The 25,505-nt window shown below is 43.5% G+C and overlaps 1 protein-coding gene and 1 long non-coding RNA gene across 3 annotated transcripts in view; both read right to left on the bottom strand.

Annotated features, from left to right (window-relative positions):
- Nucleotides 1-23,089, bottom strand: part of RAB8B (RAB8B, member RAS oncogene family) — a 77,486-nt gene extending 54,397 nt beyond the window's left edge. For both annotated transcript variants that reach the window (XM_002753209.7, XM_078333318.1), the window contains exon 1: nucleotides 22,947-23,089. In XM_002753209.7, coding sequence (XP_002753255.3) covers nucleotides 22,947-23,070 — 124 coding nt within the window. In that variant the 5' untranslated portion in view covers nucleotides 23,071-23,089. The remainder of the gene's footprint in view (nucleotides 1-22,946) is intronic.
- Nucleotides 23,090-24,193: 1,104 nt separating this feature from the next.
- LOC128928895 (uncharacterized) overlaps nucleotides 24,194-25,505 on the bottom strand; it is a 33,771-nt gene continuing 32,459 nt past the window's right edge. The window contains exon 5 of the long non-coding RNA XR_013520692.1: nucleotides 24,194-25,386. This is a non-coding gene — a long non-coding RNA (uncharacterized LOC128928895). The remainder of the gene's footprint in view (nucleotides 25,387-25,505) is intronic.

Raw genomic sequence — 25,505 nt, 5'->3', positions numbered from 1 at the left:
AATCCTGTCTCTAAAATAAGGAAAAAACACAGGGCTCTTCATGATATTGCATGATCACCTAGGGGCAACGCCCCTTCAGCCATAATGGCCATGAGATGTCTACCAATATCTATTATGACCAGTCAGTAGTCAACAGTTGACTAGTGCCAGTCAATATGGGACAATAAGAAAAATGTTGTCCTTGGCAAAAATAAATAAGTAAATAAAACACCAAAACTACATATGGATTTAACTGGAAGTTAATTTTGAACTCTACACACTACCTGTACCTTTAAGAAGATACATTTAAAGACAGTAAATATTAAATACACTATCACGAAGCTTATAGAGGAAGTTTCAGACCATGGCTCTCTCTAGTCTTGTGTAAACATTCTTTCCTATTCGAATGACCATCAAAATTAAGGATATAATAGGGTTAAACAAGCCTCTCAATGAGAGATGGTGAACATACACAGTCTGGCCTAGAACGCAATTATAATATCCCAGTACATGAGACAATAATCTCCCAACCTCTCAACACAGAAAGAGACAAGAATTCACTCAATCTGGCTGTAGTTTCAGGAACATCTGTGAAGCATTTCCCATATTCTGTACCGAGAATGTCTATACTTCTGATCTACAAAGGATATTCTATTATTTGTTCTCTTGTCAAAAAAGAAAATTAGGCCAGAAGAGATTTTAACGCAAAACACTTAAGCTAATAAAAGCAGAGCGGATCGAGCTGATCTTTCACTTTTATTTAGGTTTTGCAGATAAGACACACATCTCAAACCAGCCATAGAATCCTCCCCCAAACTCCTTCCCTGCTGTCAATCTTTTGATATTGCAAGAGCTCCTATGGGTCCCTTGTGTAGTGGTATCTTTTGGCAAAAGAGGTTTCCTCAGGTTGAGCTGAGCTCTGGCTCTTCAAAGCTAATTAGAACCACACAACACAGTATCTTGAGTATGCTGCTAGAAAATGCCTATGGTATGATGTTAAGGAGACAATTAAATTTCTCTTTGTTCTCTTCAGAAGACAATTAAATTTCTCATCTTTTATTTGCATATCAGCTACTCAACAAAAACCAGCCTATAGGGGAGAAAAAAAAAAGGCCAAGAATGGGCCTTGCCTACAGCTGCAGCTACCACCCACTACTCGCCCATCCCTTTTTCAATAGAAAAGACAGGGGGTGGCCGCGGCACATACTTCCTGCTCCTTTCAGGGTCCTTCCATGTCAGAAACCCTGCCACATTCCCCATGTCCAAAATTATCTCAGTGCTTTGGTGGAAAAAAATTGAAAAATGATCCACAGAAGGTTGGGAAGCTGGAGGCAGCAGGTACTTGGACAGCACCAAAGGTTGCCTTGTGCAGACAGCAGGAGGCCTAGGTGTGGCACTACCTTTCTCCTACCCAGGTTTGCCTTTACACAATTCAATCTCGGGAGCAAAAGATTTTAGGGGACAGAGAAGAGGTAGACAAAGCAGGAAGAAAAAACAAACTCATTAAGGAAACATTCTGTAACGAAGAATGAAAGTGACAGTGCTGTGTGTAGCACAAAGATGGCTTTCTCAATGACACAGAGAAAGCCTCACTGTCTAAACCAGGCCAATGTTCACAGGGTGCTGACACCTCTAGAGAGGGCCAGAGGCGAAGAAACTGTAGCCTCTTACCTGGGGAAAAAGAAGGTTTTCAGGGCCTCTTCTGTCATAATTAAAAAAAAAAAACAATTTTCACAAAAGAATGCCAACAAAACACACGACTTCTCCACTTTGCCACCACAACCATGGCGGGCCCGAATCCCACTCTGAGATGTTTAGAGTTGCCATCTAAGATTATTTTATCTTTAAAAGATAAATGGTCATTCTCAGCAAACTAACACAGGAACAGAAAACCAAACACCGCATCGCATGTTCTCACTCATGAGTGGGAGATGAACAATGAGAACACATGGACACAAGGAGGGAACATCACACACCAGGGCCTGTTGGGGGGGTGGGGACTAGGGGAGGGAGAGCATTAGGAGAAATACCTAATGTAGATGGGTTGATGAGTACAGCAAACCACAATGGCACGTGTATACCTAGGTAACAAACCTGCACGTTCTGCACATGTATCCCAGAGCTAAGAGTATAATTATTAAAAAAAAAGATAAATGAGCAATCGTTCCTAACATGGTTCAGTAAGCAACTATAATTCTAATTTCAGAATCACCAGAAAAAAAATTCTAAGCTAATACCTTTAAAGGCCCCCTTCCCCAAAAAAGGACAGTTTTACCTCATCAAATTACTGCATCAGTATCATCCTGAAATTTCAGTTCAATGACAATTTTTCAAGCACCAAAGATGTACCAAGTACAGTATTTGGCAATGTAAAGAACACAAAGACAAAACATGTTTCTGTCCTAAAGAAATTTATTGTGAGTCTCAGCATTTTGGTATGCCGAGGTGGGCAAATTGCCTGAGCTCGGGAGTTGGAAACCAGCTTGGGCAACATGGCGAAACTCCGTCTCTACTAAAAATACAAAAAATTGGCTGGGCATGGTGGCTCATACCTGTAATCCCAGCCCTTTGGGAGACAGAGGTGGGTGGATCACCTGAGGCTGGGAGTTTGAGACCAGTCTGGCCAACAAGGAGAAATCCTGTCTCTACTAAAAGTACAAAAATTAACCAGGCATGGTGGCAGGCACCTATAATCCCAGCTACTCAGAGGCTGAGGTAGAAGAATCACTTGAACGCTGGAGGCAGAGGCTGCAGTGAGCTGAGATTGAGCCACTGCACTGCAGCCTGGGTGACAAGAGACTCCATCTCAAAATAAATAAAATTAAAAATACAAATGCAGTTTGAGAATGGATTAACAGAAACTTAAAAAAAGCCAGCCTTTAGCTTCGATGGGAAATTTGAATCTACTACTTTGATACATTTTTGGCTGGGCACGGTGGCTCAAGCCTGTAATCCTAGCACTTTGGGAGGCCAAGGAGGGCGGATCATGAGGTCAAGAGATCAAGACCATCCTGGCCAACATGGTGAAACCCCATCTCTACTAAAAAATACAAAAATTAGCTGGGCATGGTGGCGCATGCCTGTAGTCTCAGCTACTCGGGAGGCTGAGGCAGGAGAATTGCTTGAACCCAGGTGGCAGAGACTGCAGTGAGCCGAGATCATGCCACTGCACTACAGCCTGGCACCTAGTGACAGAGCAAGACTCTGTCTCAAAACAAAAAAAATATACAAAAAATTAGCTGGGCATGGTGGCGAGTGCCTGTAATCCCAGCTACTCAGGAGGCGGAGGCAGAAGAATCACTTGAACCTGGGAGGTGGAGGTTGCAGTGAGCAGAGATCACCACTGCACTCCAGCCTGGGCGACAGAGGGAGACTCCCTCTCAAAAAAAAAAAAAAATTATCGTGGGAATGGAGGGTTGGGGAAGCAAAGAATCAAAGAAAGATGTTTCTACTTATAGGAACAACATGGAAAGTGCCACATGAAAGACCAAAGTACTACAGGGTACAAAGTCCCACTGAAGAAAGAGAAAGCATCTTGGTTGTTGGGTTGGGGGTAAAGGGAGACAATTCTGACATAGTCTCATAAAGAAAGTGACATATGAGGTACATGAGGAAAGACAGATGACAACAGGCCGAAAGGAGGTGTGTTCTTGGAACTTCCCATTCCGGGCAGAGGAGCAGAACAGTGATTCTTAGACTTTTTAATATTGTGAATTAGTAAAATGTACAGGAGGAAATAAAAGGTGGTGATATGGAGAGTAAAAGAAGCTGATCCCAGCACTTTGGGAGGCCGAGGCAGGTGGATCACGAGGTCAAGAGATCGAGACCATCCTGGTCAACAAGGTGAAACCCCGTCTCTACTAAAAATATAAAAATTAGCTGGGCATGGTGGTGCGCGCCTGTAGTCCCAGCTACTCCGGAGGCTGAGGCAGGAGAATTGCCTGAACCCAGGAGGCGGAGGTTGCAGTGAGCTGATCGTGCCATTGCACTCCAGTCTGGGTAACAACAGCAAAACTCCGTCTCAAAAAAAAAAAAAGAAGCTGAAAGCCAGGCACTGTGTATGCCATAAAGTTTGCTTAGGGAGAAAACTTTTCTCCCTTAGAGAAACAAAATAGCAAGAATTCTATTACAATCGTTTTTTCTTTCACAATAAAAGTGAGATAATGACCATTTCTAATTACCAGCATTTTATAAGTAAAGGAACATTTTAATTCCAAAAATGTAAAAAGCACATCATCTCAGAGACTTAAAAATGGCATTTCTTCTCACGTAAGGGTCTGTAAAACCCTTACTCTGGTTAGGTGAAAGTGTGACCACAGCCCACCCAACACAGATGTTGAGGCTCCCTGGGTTAGAGTTTAGGACTCCTGTGAAAAACAGAGAGCGAGACAGCTGAAGCCACACTGTCGGGAGTTTGGAATGATAGGCCAAGGATGACGCATTCCAGTGAGAAAAGCAAAAAATAAGGCTTTTAAGGGAGGCATAAAGGATTAATATGATAATCAGAACTACACTCTAAAACTAATTTGGTTGAAGTGTGTAGAATGGAATTGTGGAAGGACGCTGCCCAAATGATACTGGAAGTGGTTGGGGCATTGAGGAGGACATGGCAAAGCCCAGGAGAGAGGCATGGAGGGCCTCAGTTAGGGTGGCAGAAGAAAGAACGAAAAGCACTTGGAAACAAATTGTACATAAGAATTGAGGAAAGGAGTCAAAGATGACTTCCAGGTTTTGAGCCTAGATACCTAAAAAAAATGATGAAAGGGTTAAAAATATATATGACAATTCATGAAAGGGTGCTAGATAAAAGGAAGAAATGAACTGACTGTGGGGTGGGATGCACACAGAGGAGTCTGAGAGAGGCTAGAAAGAGGAGACAGAAAGTTGGGTAGTCATACATGGAAGGGGCAAGCTTAGCTCCATCACTACGTGGGAGCTTTTGAGCACTTGCACACGCCTAGGACTGCAGGAGGAACTAGGGATATGAGAACCATAACAGATCTGGTACGTGTACTTGTGGGGTTTACAGTCTGGCAGGACAGACGGACATTAATGCAACAATCACACAGATGGACCTAACTACAAATTTTATTAAAGTGTTTAATTTCTAAAGGAAAACATAGAGAACAGACTCTTGGAAGTGACTTCCATTAAAAGGCAAAATGGGACTGCCAGTGGAAAGGGGAGGGGCAGTCAGAAGAGCAGGAATTATGCTAAAGCAGACAATTCCTGGAAGCCAGAGGAGGAATGAGTTTCAAGGAACAGATAATAAACAGTGTGAAATGCTGCTGAGAGGGCAAGACGACAAGGACTGAGAAAGGACTGCTGGACTGTTGTTAACAAGGAGGACGTAATGACCTGAGTGCAGTTCTGAGGCGGGCAGAGCAGAACTTAGAGGCGCTAATGAGTGAGGAGACAGGGGACAAGACTTCTCTCCTTTAAGAAATTAAACAAAGGAACACTGAAGGGGAAAAGGGGACATAGGTGGCTTGAGAAAGCAGCGAATGTACAGGATTTCCTACTTAGAAGGAGGATGATTTCAACAGGGTTGAAAGCAGAGCAGAAAGGGCAAGTAGAGAACTGGACAGAGAAGACAGAGGATGCAGGAGAGGAGGGAATGACTGCCAGGGCCAGCTCCAGGAGAGTGGGAAGGTATTATTACATCAAGCATACCAACCAACAGGTTAGCACTGGCTCCTTGGAGAGAAGGGAGAAAGAAACAAGGGAAGGTGAAAACACCAACACATTAGGAATACTAAGAAAGGATGCTGAGGAAGGACTTGTTAGGGAGTAGGGGATCTTTTCAGGAAAACGAGCAGGAGACGGGAGTCTTCTGCTATGATTTCAGTGAAACACCAACAGCTGCCACCTAAGGAGACTGCTATGGGCTATCAACTGCACAGCCATTAAAAACACATTACTGAGGGCCGGGCACGGTGGCTCAAGCCTGTAATCCCAGCACTTTGGGAGGCCGAGGCGGGTGGATCACGAGGTCAAGAGATCGAGACCATCCTGGTCAACATGGTGAAACCCCGTTTCTACTAAAAATACAAAAAAAAAATTAGCTGGACACGGTGGCGCGTGCCTGTAATCCCAGCTACTCAGGAGGCTGAGGCAGGAGAATTGCCTGAACCCAGGAGGCGGAGGTTGCGGTGAGCTGAGATCGCGCCATTGCACTCCAGCCTGGGTAACGAGAGCGAAACTCCGTCTCAAAAAAAAACACATTACTGAGGGTCTTCTCGGCACCAGGAACTGCACATTTATGTGTGGCATAAATGAAGTTAGCAGGCATTTATTACTATAGGTAAATACTCTGGGTAAAAAAAGAAATGGGCTGATTTGATTGCTCTCACATCTAGAAAAAGACCATGGGCAGTAATAGGTGATAATTACACATGCTTTGAAGCTTATGTACATGCTAATGGGGGAGATATCACTACTGCAGGAGCCTAAGAGTCAATCCTCAGAAGGAAATACATGGTGTTAGTTCATTTATTCCACAAACAGATACTGTGTGTCTGAGCACCAGATAAAGGAGCTCTGAAGAGGCCAGTGACAGTTCCTGTCCGTCAGGAGCTTCCAATCCAGTACAACAGGCCCTGAAAGCTCTGGCTCTTCCACCATCTAGGCACATTTCACTGCTTTTACTGCACATGAACTGAACTCCCCATCACAAATCTGTACGCTTTATTAGAAAGTACAACTTTCAGCCGGGCATGGTGGCTCACGCCTGTAATCCCAGCACTTTGGGAGGCCGAGGTGGGTGGATCACGAGGTCAAGAGATCGAGACCATCCTGGTCAACATGGTGAAACCCCGTCTCTACTAAAAATATAAAAAATTAGCTGGGCACGGTAGTGCGTGCCTGTAATCCCAGCTACTCGGGAGGCTGAGGCAGGAGAATTGCCTGAACCCAGGAGGCGGAGGTTGCGGTGAGCCAAGATCACGCCATTGCACTCCAGCCTGCATAACAAGAGCGAAACTTCGTCTCAAAACAAACAAAAAAAAAAGTACAACTCTCACCATCTGAACATTTTTTACAAGATACTTTTCTGGGTACATCAAAATTTTAGGGAATAGACTGGACCGGAGGGTTTCATGGCATGGTTTTTCAGTGCCATTAAACTTCAAAATGAACTCTCTTCAAACTGCTTTTACAATCATAAATCCAATGTGTCACTTCTTATGAACCTGACATGTTTTCAGAGCAAAGAAATAAAATAAAATGTTTGGGCTGGGTGCGGTGGCTCACATCTGTAACCCCAGCAATTTGGGAGGCCGAGGCAGGGGGATCACCTCAGGTTAGGAGTTCGAGACCAGCCTGGCCAACATGGCAAAACCCCATCTCTACTAAAAATACAAAAATTCGCCAGGCACTGTGGCGGGAGCCTGTAATCCCAGCTATTCAGGAGTCTGAGGCAGGAGAATTGCTTAAAGCCAGGAGGCGGAAGTTGCAGTAAGCCGAGATGGCGCCATTGCACACCAATCTGGGCAACAAGAGCAAAACTCTATCTCAAAAAAAAAAAAGTGTCACCTCCCTGAATGTAACCCTTTGAACTATAATCAGAACAAACTCTGTCCTCCTTACTTACACTGGCTTGAGGCCCTTCCTGCCCTTGTCCCTACCAACTATCTGTGTGTGTGTGCGCGCGCGTGCGTGCATCCTTTATTTATTTATTTATTTTTTTAGACAAGGTCTCTCTCTGCTGCCCAGGCTAGAGTACAGTGGTGCCATTATAGCTCACTGAAGCCTTGACCTCCTGGGCTCAAGTAATCCTCTCACCTCAGCCTCCTGAGTAGGTGGGACTATAGGCACATGACCACACGAGCTAATTTTTTTATTTTTTGTAGAGATGAGGTCTCCCTATGTTGCCTAGACTGGTCTTGAACTCCTGAGCTCAAGCCAGCCTCCTGCCTCAGCCTCCCAAAGTGCTGGGATTACAGGTGTGTGCCACTGCGCCCGGCCCTCATTCTTGTATGAGAAAGGGTTAAAGGCGGGAAATCACACTTTACGCACATTTATTTTCCTAAATCTCTTGAGACAGTTTAAAGATGAAAAAGAAATTAACAGCACGTACTGGTACGGTAAAAGTATGATTAATGACTTTTTTGAGACGAAAGTATCATCTTGATTATTAGGGAAAGAAAAACCTATTAACTAACTTTCAAGCTTTCAAGTTGGGCGATTTACTCCATTAAAATCAGCTACCGTGTTTTAAGATTTAATGTATTGTTCGAATTCATGTATGCAAACAAACTCATTAAAATTCAGGAGATTTCACTCAGAAACTCACTGTACTTAAAATTCAGGGCCCTTAACAGAGGGTATTGAACTAGAATATTTAAATGGAAACATTTGTCCCTTCTAGACGGGGTATTCTTTGCTGTTTTTTGTTTATGTTTTCATCCAAAGTGGTAATTCAAGATGCCCTGAGAGTCTGCAGCAACTGGAAGAAGTCGCTCCTTATATTACACTAACACGCTGCACTGAGGTCAAGGGCTGATTTTTTTTTTTTTTTTTTTTTTTTTTGAGACGGAGTCTCGTTCTGTCACCCACGCTGAAGTGTAGTGGTTCGATCTCAATTCATTGCAACCTCTGCCTCCCGAGTTCAAGTGATTCACCTGCCTCAGCCTCCCAAGTAGCTGGGACTACAGGCACGTACCATACCACCACACCCGGCTAATTTTTTTGTATTCTTAGTAGGGATGGGGTTTCAACATGTTAGCCAAGATGGTCTCAATCTCCTGACCTCATGATCCACGTGTGTCAGCCTCCCAAAGCGCTGGGATTACAGGCATGAGCCACCACAGCCAGCCATCAAGGGCTCATTTTCAACACCTCCTTATGCCAGCTGATGTAAGGGATAATCACTGTCACTCTGGGGATGAGTTTAAAGACAAATATTTCTAATCCTAGCTTTGTAAATGCATGCATTCCTAAACTTTATTAAGAAGTAATTTTCTAGAAAACTGATACACATTCCTTTAAGTAACGAAAATGAATGCTCCCATTCATATTTTGTATGGAACTCATCCTAACAGGTGTTTCTTACGTTACCCGGATAAAATGAAAATCCTCACCAAATGCTGAGCCTGACTGCACCACAGGCCCTGTGCTTCATTAATGCTTTACCACAGTACTTTACTCAACTGGCTCATGACAATCCTCTGCAGAGAAGAGGAACTAAGAGACCACGTAGCTTAAAAAACTCACCAAGGTCACCCAGCTGGTAAGGAGTGGCACCCACGATTCACCCTGCACAATACTACCTCCCTGAAGATAATGAATCAGAAAAAATATTTCTGAGTCACCGTCGGGACAGAAAAAAGTATGGCGGTTAAAAACGGATTCTGGAACTAGACTGTTTATTAGCTATATGATCTTGAAAGGGTGTTCAGCCATTCTGTGCCTCGGTTATCTCATTTGGAAAATGGGGATAACAACTCAACTGCTGTGAGAATTAAATGGCTCAACCACGAATAATGTTCATGCCTAGAACAGGATTTGGTAAACAGTAAGCACTCAATAAATGTCAACTCTTATTCAAATCAAGTGCCATAACAATGAAGCAAGCCCCCAAAGATTACCAAGGTTCTTATAGCTGTCTGGACCTGCCCTCAGTGAGCTAGGGACTGATTTCATTCATACACATTTACACACACTTTTTGTGTGTGCTTCCCATGTGCCAAACATATATACACAACAACAGCATTCAATTCTCAAAAAAAAACAAGTTCTGCAAGGGAGTTACTGTCCTTCTCATAATAAAGACAATGGTTGGTTGATTTGTCCAAGGCTCTCAACCAGGAAGTAGTAGAATCAGAATTTGAACTTTGGAGTTCCTGTCTCGAAAGCCCAAGTTCTTTATCTACACCATTACTTTGAGTTCTTATGTCTACTTTTTCATTTGTCAGTGACTCCATTGGTGATAACTTAGGACCGGAGTTTTGACAGAGACTTTGCAGTGTTTCCAGAACATTTCCTTTTCACACATGAAGAAATACAAGCCCAGGAAGTTTACTGTGGACTTACCTGAAGTCATATACTGAATGTCATTTCCATAGTCCCACACTGCCACTTTTTCTTCTCTGATGTTGGTGGCCTGCCTCCAAGAGGCTCTCAGCCCTGCTCCTAATCTTTTTGGGCCATAGAGAAACCAATGACCACTGCATAAATCAAGACCAGAAAGGCAGGTAGGGCTCAGAGGCTTCCCTATGAGGCAAGCTCATGAGTTTTATCAGGTGGACTTTGTTATATCAAAAGTCAAGCTGCTTGGGCTTCTCTGCTTTCTGGCTCACAGTGGCATTATGGAGACTTAAACAAATCAGGTGTTCATTTAGTTTACAATGCCACTGTGTCTGTGAGGAAAACTTTGCCAAACGGGGTTTTTACAAACAAAAGCTACAGCAGATGCAATTTCACCCTCAGAAGGACAGGCTTATATGAAGCCTTTGGCAAGGAAGGAAGCTCACAATTAAGGTAGCTAGCTGTTCCTAGCACTTAGTAGTCTAAGGCCAACAGCATGCAAGCATAACAAACCAACAGTCCCCATGTGGACAGACGACACTGAGATTTCTGATATCATTAGTTTCCTTTTCACAAAAGAGTCAGATTCATAATTAAACTCTGTGCCCTCCTGTCTCCATTCTGCTGTACACATATTTGATTGCTTCCTAAGGGCCTGAGTTAGAAGCCAGGAGACAGCCCAAAACCACAAGCCCACTGACCTCTGGGCCCCAAGAGGGAACTTGATGCATGTTTGCAATAGCTACTACCCAGGCTTGTCCAAGGAGAGTTTGATCTCATCTTTTCACTCAACACACTTTTCAAGGGTTTGCTGGCCAGCTTAAATAGTTCTGACAGACCACTGAAAGGGGCTGGTCCGATGGCTAAGTGCCTAACATACTGAGTCCCGTGGAAAACTCCAGCGCCTGTTTTGAGAGGAACAGGCTCTTGCACACACAGTGCAGTCCAGAACTGAAGTGCGAGGCTCATGTCTTGGCCCCTCTAGCTTCTTACTTGATTAATCAAGTCAATTACCCTCTCAGAACTTTCGATACCTTGTCTAGAACAAGAAGATAGCACCTTCTACCTTATATGATTATTGAGTAGTTTATATAAAGTAATAACGTAAGTGAAAGTACTTTGTTTTTGTTTTTAACAAGACAGGGTTTCTCCATGTTGATCAGGCAGGTCTCAAACTCCCAACCTCAAGTGATCCGCCTGCCTAGGCCTCCCAAAGTGCTGGAATTACAGGCATGAGCCACCGCCCTGGCCAGTGAAAGTACTTTGTAAATGGCAAAGTCCAAGTGAAGGGAAATGTCTGTTAACGTACTAATCGGCCTCCCCATATATGATCGCACGGTGGCTCCCTACTGCTCCCGGATAAAGTCATAAGGTTAGAAGCCCTTCTACCCTCTACTGACCCAACTTCACCTGTCACTTCCCTCACTTACCTGAGGTGTCAGCCGAACAAGGTGTCTTCAAGTCCCTCCTTCAAGGGCTCTGCGGTCTCACTGGTGGGCAGGGCAGAGAGCCTCCCTCCTTACTCTCTTCCGTTCTACCCAACTAACTCCTCCTTCAGGTTCCAATCTGAGCTGAGATTAATTCCCTCCTAGAAACTTCCCCAGCCTCTCCTCTGCATGCTCTCATAAACACTCGGATTTACTACTTTGAAGCTCTTTCCATCATGTTAAAATTGCCCGGGGACTCCCTAAGTCTCTCCCCTTTCAAAATTTTGCAGACCAAAAAGTGTTGAATGAGTGAATGTACTGAGAATGATCATGACCTAATGTCTGGCATGAGTAGCTGACTAACAAACCACTGCAGTACCCCCACCCCCAACTTCATAAGCAAGGAGGAAAGGGGTTCCTGGAGTTCTAGTTAAGAACTCACCCACCCCTCGCCACTCCCTTTTAACCCCAAAGCAAAAGGCTGATTTAGGGCCCAAGAGGTACTTGCATTCCAGATCTCCTAGTCCAGTTCCATTCTGTTCTCCCACAAAATGTTAACTACACCCAGACTGCATGCCAAACCATCAGTGTCTTTTCATAGCAAGAGAAATGAAGGCAGATGGGGTGTAAGAGAAAATAGATTTGAAATTAAAAAATGGATGTTCAATGTCAGGCATTGTGTGACCTTGGGCAACCCCGGTACCTCTAGGCCTTAGGCCCATCATTTGTCAAATGGAAATTTAGCACCAGCAAAGGGCTTCCTATTATTTTAGACTATTTTCCACTTACCTCACCATGAGTTTTGTTTTGTTTTGTTTTTTGTCTTGTCTTGTTTATCCTTTTGGGGTGATGGGTGTCTTACTATGTTACCCAGGCTGGTCTTGAACTCCTGGGCTCAAGGGCTCCTCCCTCCTTGGCCTCCCAAAGTTCTGGGATTGCATGTGTGAGCCACTGTACCTAGCCTCACCAGTTTAACAGAAAGAAAATGAGACTATTTGAATATGCTTTATACGTTTCTTCTCAAATAAATACTTTTACAATTTTCAAGAAGTTATTTTTCTGGTGATTTTTAGCTTTATTACTCAAACCAAAGCATTTAAAGAATGGGATTCAAAAACATTAACCAGTCCCTTCAGGACAAAAGATTTTAGCCAATTTACAAGATCAATACAGGCTTGTTTGAATTAACTAATGCTACTTCTTCCATCTTCGTGTCATCAAAACACTAGTGTCTACCAGTGCAGAGAATCCTCATCCACAATCTTTTACTGAAGAAAGAGAAAGACAAACCCTTTTATACACACTGTTTAATTTCATAGACTCACAGAATGCTGCAGCTAGAAGAGATCTGAAGACCATCGAGGCCTGCACTCACCCTTCGTGATCAGAAAACAGGCTAGTCTGAGGTTTTCAGGAGGCTTGTGCCATGAGTAATTCAAAACACAAACCAATTGTTTTTCACAGCCCTACATATTTTTTAAAAAAAGGATTAAGAGGTAACTTGAAGAAAAACTGGTAAATCATACAATAAGATCACAATGTAAATTTAAAAGGTAACAGTGCTTATCAAAGTTAAAGCCTGGCTGGGGACAGTGGCTCACACCTGTAACCCTAGCACTTTGGGAGGTCGAGGTGGGCAGATCGCTTGAGCTCAGGAGTTCAAGACCAATCTGGGCAATGTGATGAAACCAAGTTTCCACAAAAAATACAAAAATTAGCTGGGTGGGGTGAGACACAGGAGGCCACTCATTCCAGCCTGGTGACAAAGTCTCAAAAAAAAGAAAGAAACCAAGTTGAAGGCTGAAGGGCCAAAGTAAAGATGTACCTCTGATGATATTATATATACTTATATATGCAAGTTTTTCAACTTGATTATAATGGAACTTTGTGTATGTGAGAGAAATTATTTCACTTTTCCACAAGTTTTTCACGCTTCTAAAAGGTTGGAAATTTTCAAAACAATGTAGACAAAACAGGGAATGCAATAACTCAAATTCTGTTTGCAGACAACACCCTGGTCTGTGTTCATTACTGGCTATGACTGAGACTGGCACCGATTTTTTTTAAAATCATCTAGTTCTAAACAATATAAGAGAAATACAGAAGTCAATGGTCACTATTATTTCTCAAACTACTCCACAGAAAAGTTTCTAACTATTCACCTGATAGTTTGCTCCAATTGCTAACAAAAGCAAAAAGACACTGAACCAAGCAGCCAAAGAAACAGGTGGGGGAGGGGAGATGTTTTCATTTCTCTCTCCCCAGCCTAATCCCCTCTCCTTAAATCTTGGTATGGGTGAGGTGATAACCGACAATGAAATAAGAGAGTGGTTGGAATCATTCCAAAAACGAAACAGTTGACTCTCAATAAAAAATTGTTTTCCATGCTGTATCAAGATTTTACTCAGGTATCTCCAGAAGAGAAAAAGTAAAAGATTCCTTGCAGAAAACCACAAAGAGTGATCACATCCAAATTTATAAGCAAGAAACAAATTATAGAAGGGTTACTCACTGACATCTCACAACACAAACTCCTGTTTTTGTAATGGATTTGGTGTGTTCGTACGTATGTGTGTGTAAGGAGATTAGAGTGTGCTGCAATATCCATCCCAGATTAACAAATATTGCGTAAGAAACAAATTTACAATTCAACTTTTAATAAATCATCCAATATTTCACTTTAAAACTTGATCATACATCTTCAAAGATTGTCTTTCCACTTTATACATCAGGATATTATCTATGATTTATTAAAATAATTACCACCAAGTTCTTTGCAAAAGTGCAAACTTATAACGTGATATGGAAAGCCACACCAGTCCTAGCCCTGCCAGCAGAAGGCCGTGCAATACCACACGTTGCTTCACAGCTCTGCGGATGGTTTTTATCATGATGAAGTGGGACTCCACACCTAATTCCGCTTTTGCAGTGTGCTTTGCAATCCTGCAGTGCTGCCAGGAGGCCACAGGCAGCACCATTACCCAGGCTTTCTCAGTGGTAGCAAGCCCAAATGTGATGAACATGATAACAAGCCGAGTGTTGGCATTCTCCCTGAGAACCAAGAATTAAAATTTGGGACTGAGGAAGATTAGCGCTCCCTGGAAAATGTCCAAAGTTGTAGTAACAGGTAAATACCAAAGTGCTTAATTAAACTAATGCCAAATGCTACAAGCAGGACAGCAAGAAAATGCTTTCATCACAGCTAAGTGAGCTGCTGTGGAGAACTATTTCCAAACTGTTTCCACCACTTTATGTGGCTTCCCAAAGTCCCAAGCAACTACGTAACTTTTTTTGAAAAGCAGATTTGTTTCTTCCTCTAAGGACAATCAGGTGCCTACCACCTTTCAGGTTCTTATTAATTCAACTGGAAATAAGAAAAATCCCAAAACACAAAATGGAACATAGGAAACGGGCACCTCTCCAGACATACTGTATCTAATCATTATTTACGAATAATATTACTAATACTGAAATTTAGCCATAACATGTTAGACAGCAAATAGCTACCTATTCCTTTTAGAAAACAGCAAATGTATAGGAAGTTGCCACCCTCCTCCCTCTCTTTCCCTGTTGTTCATGGAGACAATAGGAATCTATCATAGCCCTCAGCCATGCTGAGCTCCCTGGGGACCTCAGAACTGAACAGAACATAGCATTCCTGGCAGTCACTACCAATCCATCAATATTGACATTTTTCATCCCAGCTTTGCATATTCTTCAACATACTATGCCAAAATACTGAAATGGGTCTTTAAAGAAAGCCACTTCGGCCAGGTGTGGTGGCTTACACCTGTAATCCTAACACTTTGGGAGGCCGAAGCACACAGATCACTTGAGCTCAGGAGTTCGAGACCAGCCTGGACAACACATAGAAACCTTGTCTTTATAAAAAATACAAAAATTAACCAGGCATGATAGCGTACACCTGTGGTCCCAGCTACTCTGGAGTCTAAGGCCGGAGGACTGCTGTAGACCAGGAGGGGGAGGTTGCAGTGAGCTGAGATTGCTCCAGCCTGGCGACAGAGCAAGACTCTGTTGAAAAAGAAGGAAGTGGAGAGATGGGGGGGAGGGGGGGATGAAAGCCACTTCATGACAGTTTTGAGACTGAAGAAAACCTTTGTTTAAACTATGAAATTAGCATTTTTTTCCTGTAAGACAAGAAGAAAACATAACCATAAACATCAATGTACTATAGACATATGCTATTCCAATGAGATATACAAGGGGTCTATATAAAAATGTTTACATTAATATTTTTTAAAATAGAATTTGGCCTTATTCAACCCAAATTCCCAGTCCAGGTCTAATCCACCCACTACCCTGTCACTCAGATGAGTGTTGGGCAGAACACAGACACAAACACACTCCATCTGCTAATTAAAAATGGGCATGAAACTGTTAACAGGCATCTGTTGCATTGTTTGAAGCTAATGGGCAGAGACAAAGCTGAAATGGTTCTTATAATGCAAACCCAGTGATTTCACTCATTTTCTATTTGGTATTTATGTTAGTGGGGGGTTGGAAGCTGGGTGTTAAAATAGCTTATTATGGAGACTGAAAGATAAGTAAAATATCTTTGATATTCTAAAACAACCCTTTAAAACTGATTATAAAAAGATATGCAGCATTTTATACTGGGGAAGTAACATTCCTGTGTTAAGAATTCAAATTAAACACTTTCTTTTCATGTTAACTCAAATATCATCTAATCATCTATAATACTGTGAAAGAGAATAGTAACAAATTCAAGCCATGCTTTCCAGCTCACATAGGGCTTTCACGATTCATCCCTCCAGACATTTAATACAGGCCTTGGAGATTTAAAAGGTGAATGTGACTTGATTTTTGCAATGATGAAAGGTAGATGCAGTATTCTTACACTCTGTTATAATCGAAGGAACTATGGCCCTAGAAGGACAACTGACTCCCCAAAGACTACAAAGCTAGAGCAGCAGATGCCATTGCTCTCAATTCAACCCGCTATCTCCATAATGCCAAACCTAACGGTCCACTTCATCTGCCTGGAAAATGAAAATAATTTAATGCTTTTTCATGCCAAGACCAGGTCTGATAAAGGATGTATTTTAAAGTACGGTAACTAGCATCCATCCTTGATGGCCATGCCTACTTTGCAAGCTGGCCGCTCACGGGCCTCATCTCGCTCACGGACATGCCTGCTTGGCCCTTACTGTAATAGCCCTCACATTGTTTTTCGTTTGCTTTGGGTTTTTTTTATTAAATTGCCCATAAAGTTGGGTTTTCATGAGAAATTTTCAGCTGATCTTGAAATATGTGATCCTTTTCCAGCAAGGCAACAATGAAGCTGCACGTGAAAAGCAGCCGCTCCCCGAGAGAGGGAGTGCACACAATACAGGGTCCGCCACACCTGCAGCTTCCCATTTGCAGCCAATGCCCTTATTCATAGTTCCCACCAGACCCATTTGAGTCTGCAACCCCTAACCTAGGCAGTCAGAATCTACAATCTTACCTTGAATTTCCCTTTTTACGTGTCCATGGCTGCTTGTATTTCCGAAGCTTAGTGATATCACGCTCCACAACATTACTCGCCACCTACAATCTACTTCCCCATCCTCACCCGAACCCGCTTCTCATGCTATGAAAACTCTATTTCTGCAAAATATACTCGAGTAACCATTCTAACACACACAGGAGAGCTGATGTCCAGGGCTGGGTGCAGACAGGCAGACCTAGAGCACAGCCAGCCTCAGGCTCATCTGCTTCAGGATCTATGATTCAGTTCAAAAAGATACTGCTAAATTTTGCCTTGTCCTCAAAGACTAGACTTATTTCCCTCTAAAACAATATCTAAACCTATTTCCCTCCAGCTTTTCGCAGTGGATCCAAACAATCTTGCTGCTGTTGCCAAGAGAGCCTCCTCCCTGACTTGCTGCCTGCAGAGCAGCTGGTGAAGCTCTTCATTAAAGCACACATTCTTCAGACAGATTCATATTTGTACCCAAGACTCAGTTTCCCCATGCCCGTCCTTTATACGTAGGAAGGCTTTTTCCATTCACTACAACACCGACTCAGGAGATGAGTGTAACCCTTTATGATCAAGTATCAAATCCTACTTTTTCTGAGCCACAGTTGTTACCAAAGCTATTGCTTAGATGGGAAACCCACTGACAGCTTTGAAAGAACACAGTGACATTAAAATAAGGCTTTATGTACAAAGTGTTCAATTTGAACTTGCATGTTCCTTGCATATTTTTGTTTGAGAAGTTGAAACCAAGGAAAACAACTATGAAAATGAAAATCAACTTGCTCTGCATATCTGGATCATGCTCAGCCAAATGTGGATCTCATCTTGGATAAAAATGTAAATATGACAAAGTTTGTTTTTCAGTCAATAAGTCTTAATAAAAGATTTGAAATGCTACCAACCAAAAACAGTTTTTAATTTTAAGCAACGGTCAGCAAACTTTCTACAAAGAACCAGTTAGTAAATATTTTCAAGCTTTGTGGGACACATGTGGTCTCTTATGCATACTGTTTTATTTTTGAGCAACCTTTAAACCATGGGAAAACCATTCTTAGCCTGTGATGTGCACAAAAAGCAGGCTGCAGGTCACGCTTGGCCCATGGGCTGTGCTGTGCTAACCCCTGATTTTCAGGAAAGCGAATCCAAGAAAAATATGTAGTGTTACAGAATAAAATGTCTAAAATTACTCTGATGAGGCTAAGCTGTGACAATTAGCAACATACCCTCATTAATATGACTTCATTAGTTCTTTTACATATGGAAGAAATTCTAATGATGGGATACATTTTGATCTCCTAACCTAAAACTACAGACACAGAAAGAAAGGACAAAGGACAGCTATGCACTGTTATTCCAGTATAAACTCCAACCAAGCATTGTAGTAACATCTGCTATTCACCTGAACACAACTGGCTAATCAAAATGGAAATAGCTTAACTTTCCTCACAGGAAAGGTGTGTGTGCAAACTCTAAGTCTTCCCTGGAATAGGTGATGACTTGAATTTGTGGGGACAATCATACTGATTAGGAATAGTAACAGCTCAGTTGTGAAAAGTGACACAGACTTGGATTTGAGGTTTCACCACAGGATCTGCTATAATCAGGTGTGTAATTTTGAGGGTGTCAATTAAACCCTCATTGTTTTTATTTATAAAATTGGGACAAGAATAAAGTAGATAATTTCTAAGACTCTTTCTGCTCTTAAACTATGACTATACTAAATAATGAAACCACTCAGGAAATACCTAACAGGAAGAAGGGGGCAGGGCAGGAGAGAGATGGCAAAGGGTAGAAGCTCTGATTCTCCTGTCAGAGGACAGGGCTGGGTTATCTCTTTTTTGTTCAACCAGCACCTTGTTCAGTCCAGAGCATTTCAAGATGTCGGTATGCTCTCATATCAATATTAAAATGCATCCATTTCCTACAGGATATATAATCTATAGCTAACTGTATTCATGCCTAGTTGTCTTGATGCTACATTTTATAGACACTTGATTAAATGTTCATTATAATTACATAAGGAATTTTTAGAGCCAATTTAAAAAAAACTCAATTTTCAAACATTTAAACTGAAAGGCTAGTCAGTCCTAGGCACTGGACCAATAATTTCAAATGGATAAAACATCCTTTATCCATAGTTAACTAATATTATTGACAGATATACTAGAAGATCCTCAATAAGTCGGATAAAAGAAAATCTACCTTCCACCACCCTTCAAAGACCAAAAAGGAAATGAAGGAACCTGGGATATCAGAGAAGACAGCAAGACTTTATTTATTTATCTATCTATCTATTTATTTTTGAGACGGGATCTTGCTCTGTCGCCCAGGCTGGAGTGCAGCGGCGCAATCTCGGCTAACTGCAATCTCTGCCTCCTGGGTTCAAGCAATTCTCCTGCCTCAGCCTTCTGAGTAGCTGGGACTACAGGCATGTGCCACCATGCTCAGCTAATTTTTTGTATTTTTAGTCGAAGCGGGTTTTACCATGTTGGCCAGGACGGTCTCGATCTCTTGACCTCATGATCTGCCTGCCTCAACCTTCCAAAGTGCTGGGATTACTGGTGTAAGCCACGGCACCTGGCCTATCTATTTTTTAGAGACAGAATCTCGCTTGTCTCCCCGGCTGGAGTGCAGTGGTGCGATTATAGCTTACTGTAACCTTGAACTCCTGGGCTCAAATGATCCTCCTGCCTCAGCCTCCCGAGTAGCTTACTACAGGTGTGTACCACCCCACTTGGCTAATTTTTTAATTCACTTTTTGTAGAGACGGGGGTCTTACTATGTTGCCCAGACTGGTGTCAAACTCCTGGCCTCAAGTGATCTTCCTGCTCCAGCCTCCCAAGTAGCTAGGACTACAGGCACATCCCCCATGTTAGGTGAATTTTTGTATTTTTGCAGAGACAGGGTCTCACTATGTTCCCCAGGCTGGTCTTGGAACTCCTGGCTTCTAGCAATCCTCACATCTCAGTCTCCCAAAGTGCTAGGATTACAAGCATGGGCCACCACACCCAAGCATGGGCCACCACACCCAGCCAGGACCTTAGAGAAGTGAGAAGAAGAAAGTATCTGTGAGACAACTATATCTGGAATCAAAATGACTATTGTGTCCTTCCCTGCATAATGACAGAACCCCTATCAAAACAGTGTCGAAAGATGGCAGATTCCCATTTTTAAAACTACTATAACTTTGACAGAGCAAAATTAAGACTCAAAATGTATCTTCATGGGAAGAAACAGACACCCACACATATCTACCAACACACACACACACAAACCCCAGGCGTTAAGAAATACATCTTTTCCATGTGACACAGAGCTTATCAAGTGTTGTCAGCAACGCTGTGGCAGACCTCATCAAAACCCAGTCAGAAGAGCCCAGGAACTTACAGACCTAGGTACTTCATGACTAGGGAGGAGCTGGTCCACCAACTGTCACCTCAACAACTTCAGATCACCTGGGAATGAGGTGAGAGGCCTGGGGAAGTGGCTGCCGGAGATTTGAACACCCAAAATCTATACTTGTAAGCAGTGAAGACTCTGAGGAACCAGAATGGTGCTAACATTCACCTTATTTTCCCAGCTTAATTTTGACTGCAGAGCATTAGGTTTCAGGTATATAAATTCTGCGGTCTGAAGACAGTGTGCTACCACTTCCTGTTGGAGCCCCAGGGCTAAATAAGAGTTATGGGATTTCCCCTCCTCCACATCAACTGAAGACACAGCTCACAGCCTTTTTACCACATCCACCTCAGAGAAAATATAAAGACCCAGATCTCCCATGCGATTCACCTCCTTTTAATGAGCACTTCCTATTCCAACCTGTTTCAGGACGCTGCTTTTCACACCTTCATAGCGATTAAGCCTCCAAAGAGCCTCGTTTCCATCATTTTTTTTTAATTGACTCACAGACTTGAATCCTTCAAAATGAAAGTAATTTTTAAAAGCTACTATTTTAAAAGGAAGCAGACATCCTTACAGGAAACACAGGACAAAAAAATAAGGAAAAATAGAGAAAATGAATAAAAATATTACAAACAAGCAAGTCATCCAAGAAACTTATGAGAAACAGCATCAGTGAGATTCACTTACTTTCAAGGCAGGAGATGCTCCTCGGAGGATCAAACACAGAATGGACAAAAGGACGCCCACTCAACTTGTTAGAAATTATCCTTTATCATCTGTATTGCAGTATGCATTCAACAATGAAAAACAGTGATTTGAGGCTTTGTAATTAATATGTGTTAAAACTTAACGCCCTTCAGTTGCGGTACCAACAGCTACCACCAAATCTTAGGCATCTACTTGAGAGATGACATTTAAAATGTGCTTTCTCAGAAAAGAAAAAGTCCCACTCAAGACTGACTGCCAAGAACTTGCAATTCAAACTTCCCTAAGCCCAGATATCATAGGAGGTTTTAGACCATTCAATCTATATGAAAGACACCAGAATGAACAAACAAACCCCAGTCTTTTCTAATACTTAAAGAGTGCTCTATATCGAATACTCTGTTTTACAAAAAGATAAATTACCCTTTAAAATACACAAATATGTAAACACATGTATTACCAAAGCCCTAGCTCCCTATTATTTCCCAACCCAGAAATTCATGGTGAAATATGCTGTAAGAACCATATGAAAGACGCCTAAATAAGCTATTATTAGAGGCCAGAAATATCACCAAGACAACCAAAAGCTGAGATTCTTAAGGTACTTAATTAATCCGCAGCTATTTAACAGGAGAAAATGATGCTAAGGTGTTCATTTCTAAGAGCTTAAAACCCTTCAGTTTATAGTAAGTTAAGAGATCTTCTTACCTGAACACAGTGTCTCTCAGTACAAAAGTAGGAAGGAGAGCTCCAGCCAAGATCAGAAAAACTCTTGAATCAATTGGAAGTAACTGGGAGGTATATCACATGTTGTGATTCATTTAACAATAATTAGAATCAAAGCAAAATATACAGGGAGGCGGGAGGTGGGCAGAATGTAAGATCAATTCCTTGGCTGAGAAGTTGTTAAACATTCAAACCCAAGGACTTAAGATACCGAGAAGACTTGCTTCTCAGGAGATGGTAGTAAGGTGGACCATATTTTCCTGACCACACCATTTCCAAAAGTCACCAATTCCCTTAACATCCGTTAACAATCACAGAACAAATTAACGCTCTATAGACATAATTCCATCATTAGTCACGTTTTGCTTTCTCCTGCACTTGACCCAAAGGAAGTAAAGAGAAAATGGTAATCAGTTGCTGGAACTCGTCCTGCACACTACTACTTTCCATTTCCTCCCTTTTCCATCTTCCGTCTTCGCTGCTCAACCTCCCTTTACTACGATGTTGCTTCTGCTTTTCCTTTCCGTCTCACACCCATCTCTCCTTTACGTTCTCCACCAAGTATCCTCATTCCGCCCGAAGGTCCCTTGAACTCTTCTTCCACCTGCAATTTTCCTCTGGCCCCTCCTACGACATCTCTGTCCAGACCTCCTGTGACCAGCGTCCCCCTTCTTCCTCGCCTCCCGACCGCTCATTCCCCTGAATTCCCTTCCAGTTGCCTGGCTCTCACCTCTCTGTCCCTGGTGTCGTCTATCCCTTTACTTCACGTCCCTCTCATTCCCCCTTTCACATTTCCTTCCTCTCTTGTCTTTTAATCCATTTTCGCGTCCACGATCCCCTTCTCTCCCTACATGAGATTTCCTGCATCTTCCCCCCAACACATTTTGTCCCTCTAGGACCCCTCCCTGTCTCCGAACCCTCCCGTTCCCCCAAACCCCCAATTCCTTGTTCCTCTGTTCCCCTTCCCCTTCCTTTGCCCCCAAGTTCCCCCTTCGCCCCTGCCTCAGGTCTCCGCTCGCCCCTCTCCCTCACGCCCTCGCCCCTCTCAGTACCCCAGCCACCCTGCAGTCCCCGGGGTCTCCTCTCCCGGGCTCCCAAGCGCCCCCCGCCCGCTTCCCATCCCCTCGTACCCGCCCCCCAATTCTCTCTCCGGTCCCGGGCCGCAGCCCCTCCCTCACCGATGGTGGAGATGAAGGTGGTGTTAAAGGCGTCCTCTGAGAAGCGGAACAGAAGGCAGGTCTTGCCCACCCCCGAATCGCCGATCAGCAGCAGCTTGAACAGATAATCGTACGTCTTCGCCATCTTCTCGCTCCGGCCCTCTGACCGGGGAGCCTGAGGAGGCGGCGGAGAGAGGCGGGAGGGGGCCGCGGGCGAGGGGGCGTGCCCGTCAATCGGCCGCTGCTCGCCCCGCCCCGCTCCCCGCCCCTCCACTCGGAGAAAGCCTGCGCGCCCCGCCCTGCACTGCCAATCTGCGAGGGCTTCGTCATCACTGCCCGCTCTCCGAGGCTTCATGGGACTTGTAGTTCCTCCGGGGAGCTTCGGGCGTGCCCCGCGCGGTCTGTCCTGGCGGCTCCAGTGGATAAAAGACCTGCTGTGGGCGGGGTGAGAGCGTGGGGGCGTTTCCACCGGAGCAGGGAAGGGAGACCTCGTTTCGAACTCTGCTGGTCAAGCCGCCGGAACTGAACTTTGTTATTTCTTTGTGTGCGGGCGCCTTGTAAATCCAGGACCTCAGAATCAGAAACCCGTAGTCCCCGCATCTCTTCCGCGGAGACCCGGAGCAGAGATGCTTTCTTTTCTTGGCGCTGCTGTGGCGCAGCCTACGGGTTATCTGCAGAGTGCATCATCCAGCTTCTCTCCCAGGCCATGCCCAGCACCACTGTAATCCCCCACCCGCAGCTCCTCAGTCACAGAGCTGGGAAAGAATGGTTACCGTGCTAACTCGAACCTCACTCGTGCCTCTTTCTTCAAACCACACAGACCAGAGCCAAACACGGTGGGTATTTAGAGGATCTGCTACGCTGATCGCTCCCCTATGCCGGAGGAGGATGGATTTTTAAATCTGGGAAGCCTTGTGCTACAGGTCTGTGCCCCATAAAACTGCAAGCATCCTGTGAGGCAGGAACCGGGCCACGGGAACTTACAGAATAAGATTTGAATTTAGTCTTGGCTCTGCGCCTTAACCGCTGTGACAAGTCACGCAGGCACTGTACATCTCAGTTTTCTTAACTGTAAAATGGATATGAAACAAGATGCTTCATAGGATTCTAGTGAAAAATTAAATGAAATGCTAAACGTGAAGGCTCTTCGAAACCCATAAGGCACCGTAGAACTGTTGGCGGTGATGGTAATATTCATCACTCTTCAGTAGGCTCTCAATTAACTGATGACAAATATAGGGGGGAAACAGCATTCTGTTACACTCAGGTTAATCCTTTATTATTTATTGTCTTCGGCTAATTCTTTGTTTTGTGGATTTATTGTTCAGTCCTCTTTCATTAGCTAGTGGTAGAAACCCAACCAGATTAGCTGTTGTGAAAGGGGAGTCCAGTGGTTCAGGTAGTGTAGAAGCAAAAGGCTAAGAAGGTGTGGGACCAGGAGTCCATCCTGCCAGGCCTCTCTGTCTCTCATCTGTTGTTCTCCCTTCCAAGTTTTAATTTCTAATGTGTCAAATAGCGACACATAAAACCCACATGAACAAAAGTTATTTGGAGTCTTCAATAATTTTTAAGAGGATAAAGGGGTCTTGAGACCAAAATATTTGAGAACCACTGGTCCAGACATTTACCTTAGCTATATGGCTACACCTTCCGGAAGGCAAGAGGTAATTAAGGGAACCAGTGGACTCCACCATTAGTGGAATAAGAAAAGAAAAAAAGGCCGGGCGCGGTGGCTCACGCCTATAATCCCAGCACTTTGGGAGGCCGAGGCGGGTGGATCACGAGGTCAAGAGATCGAGACCATCCTGCTCAACATGGTGAAACCCCATCTCTACTAAAAATACAAAAATTAGCTGGGCATGGTGGTGCGCGCCTGTGATTCCAGCTACTCGGGAGGCTGAGGCAGGAGAATTGCTTGAACCGAGGAGGCGGAGGTTGCGGTGAGCCAAGATTGCACTACTGCACTCCAGCCTGGGTAACAAGAGCGAAACTCCGTCTCAAAAAAAAGAAAGAAAAGAAAAAAAAAAAAAAAACAAACGGGGACAGTTAGTTGAGCAAGCCTGCAGGCTTTATACTAAGACACATCTTGTGTGCCTTGTAACTTCACGTACAGTGCCATTCTCAGTCCCATTGTGGCAGAAGACTTAGTTGGTCCTAGAATTGAACTTCATTTTCTATGTGGATTAAAGATGAAATGCATCATCATTAACTTATTGATCATACAGTAGCCAGAGGGCTGTTGCTTCTGCTGCTTACGGAATGTCTCATTCCTAGGGTCCACTAGATAGGAACGAAGCTCTAATGAGGTCAAAGTCACAATGTCTGCCACTAATGAAGAAGGATTCTGCCCTCTGGAGCAGGCTGAGCCTTCTTGCCCAAGCCAGTCCTGGAGCAAGCCTCTGAATGTGGCTTCAGCGATGGTCTGAACAGTGTGGACTGTTCTATGTCTTCCTCTTCATTCCTGGAAAAGAAGGGGGAAATTTTCTGCAAGGACCAGTGAAGTTTCTTTCTTTCTAATAATACATATTTATTAAAATGATGTTTAGTCCCACCGTCTGTATGCAACTATTTTCATTCTCT

This window comes from Callithrix jacchus, chromosome 8 (assembly GCF_049354715.1).
Source record: "Callithrix jacchus isolate 240 chromosome 8, calJac240_pri, whole genome shotgun sequence".
NCBI classification, from domain to species: domain Eukaryota; kingdom Metazoa; phylum Chordata; class Mammalia; order Primates; family Cebidae; genus Callithrix; species Callithrix jacchus.
The sequence above is the reverse complement of the archived record's forward strand: the minus strand, read 5'-3'. Positions and strand labels throughout refer to the sequence as shown.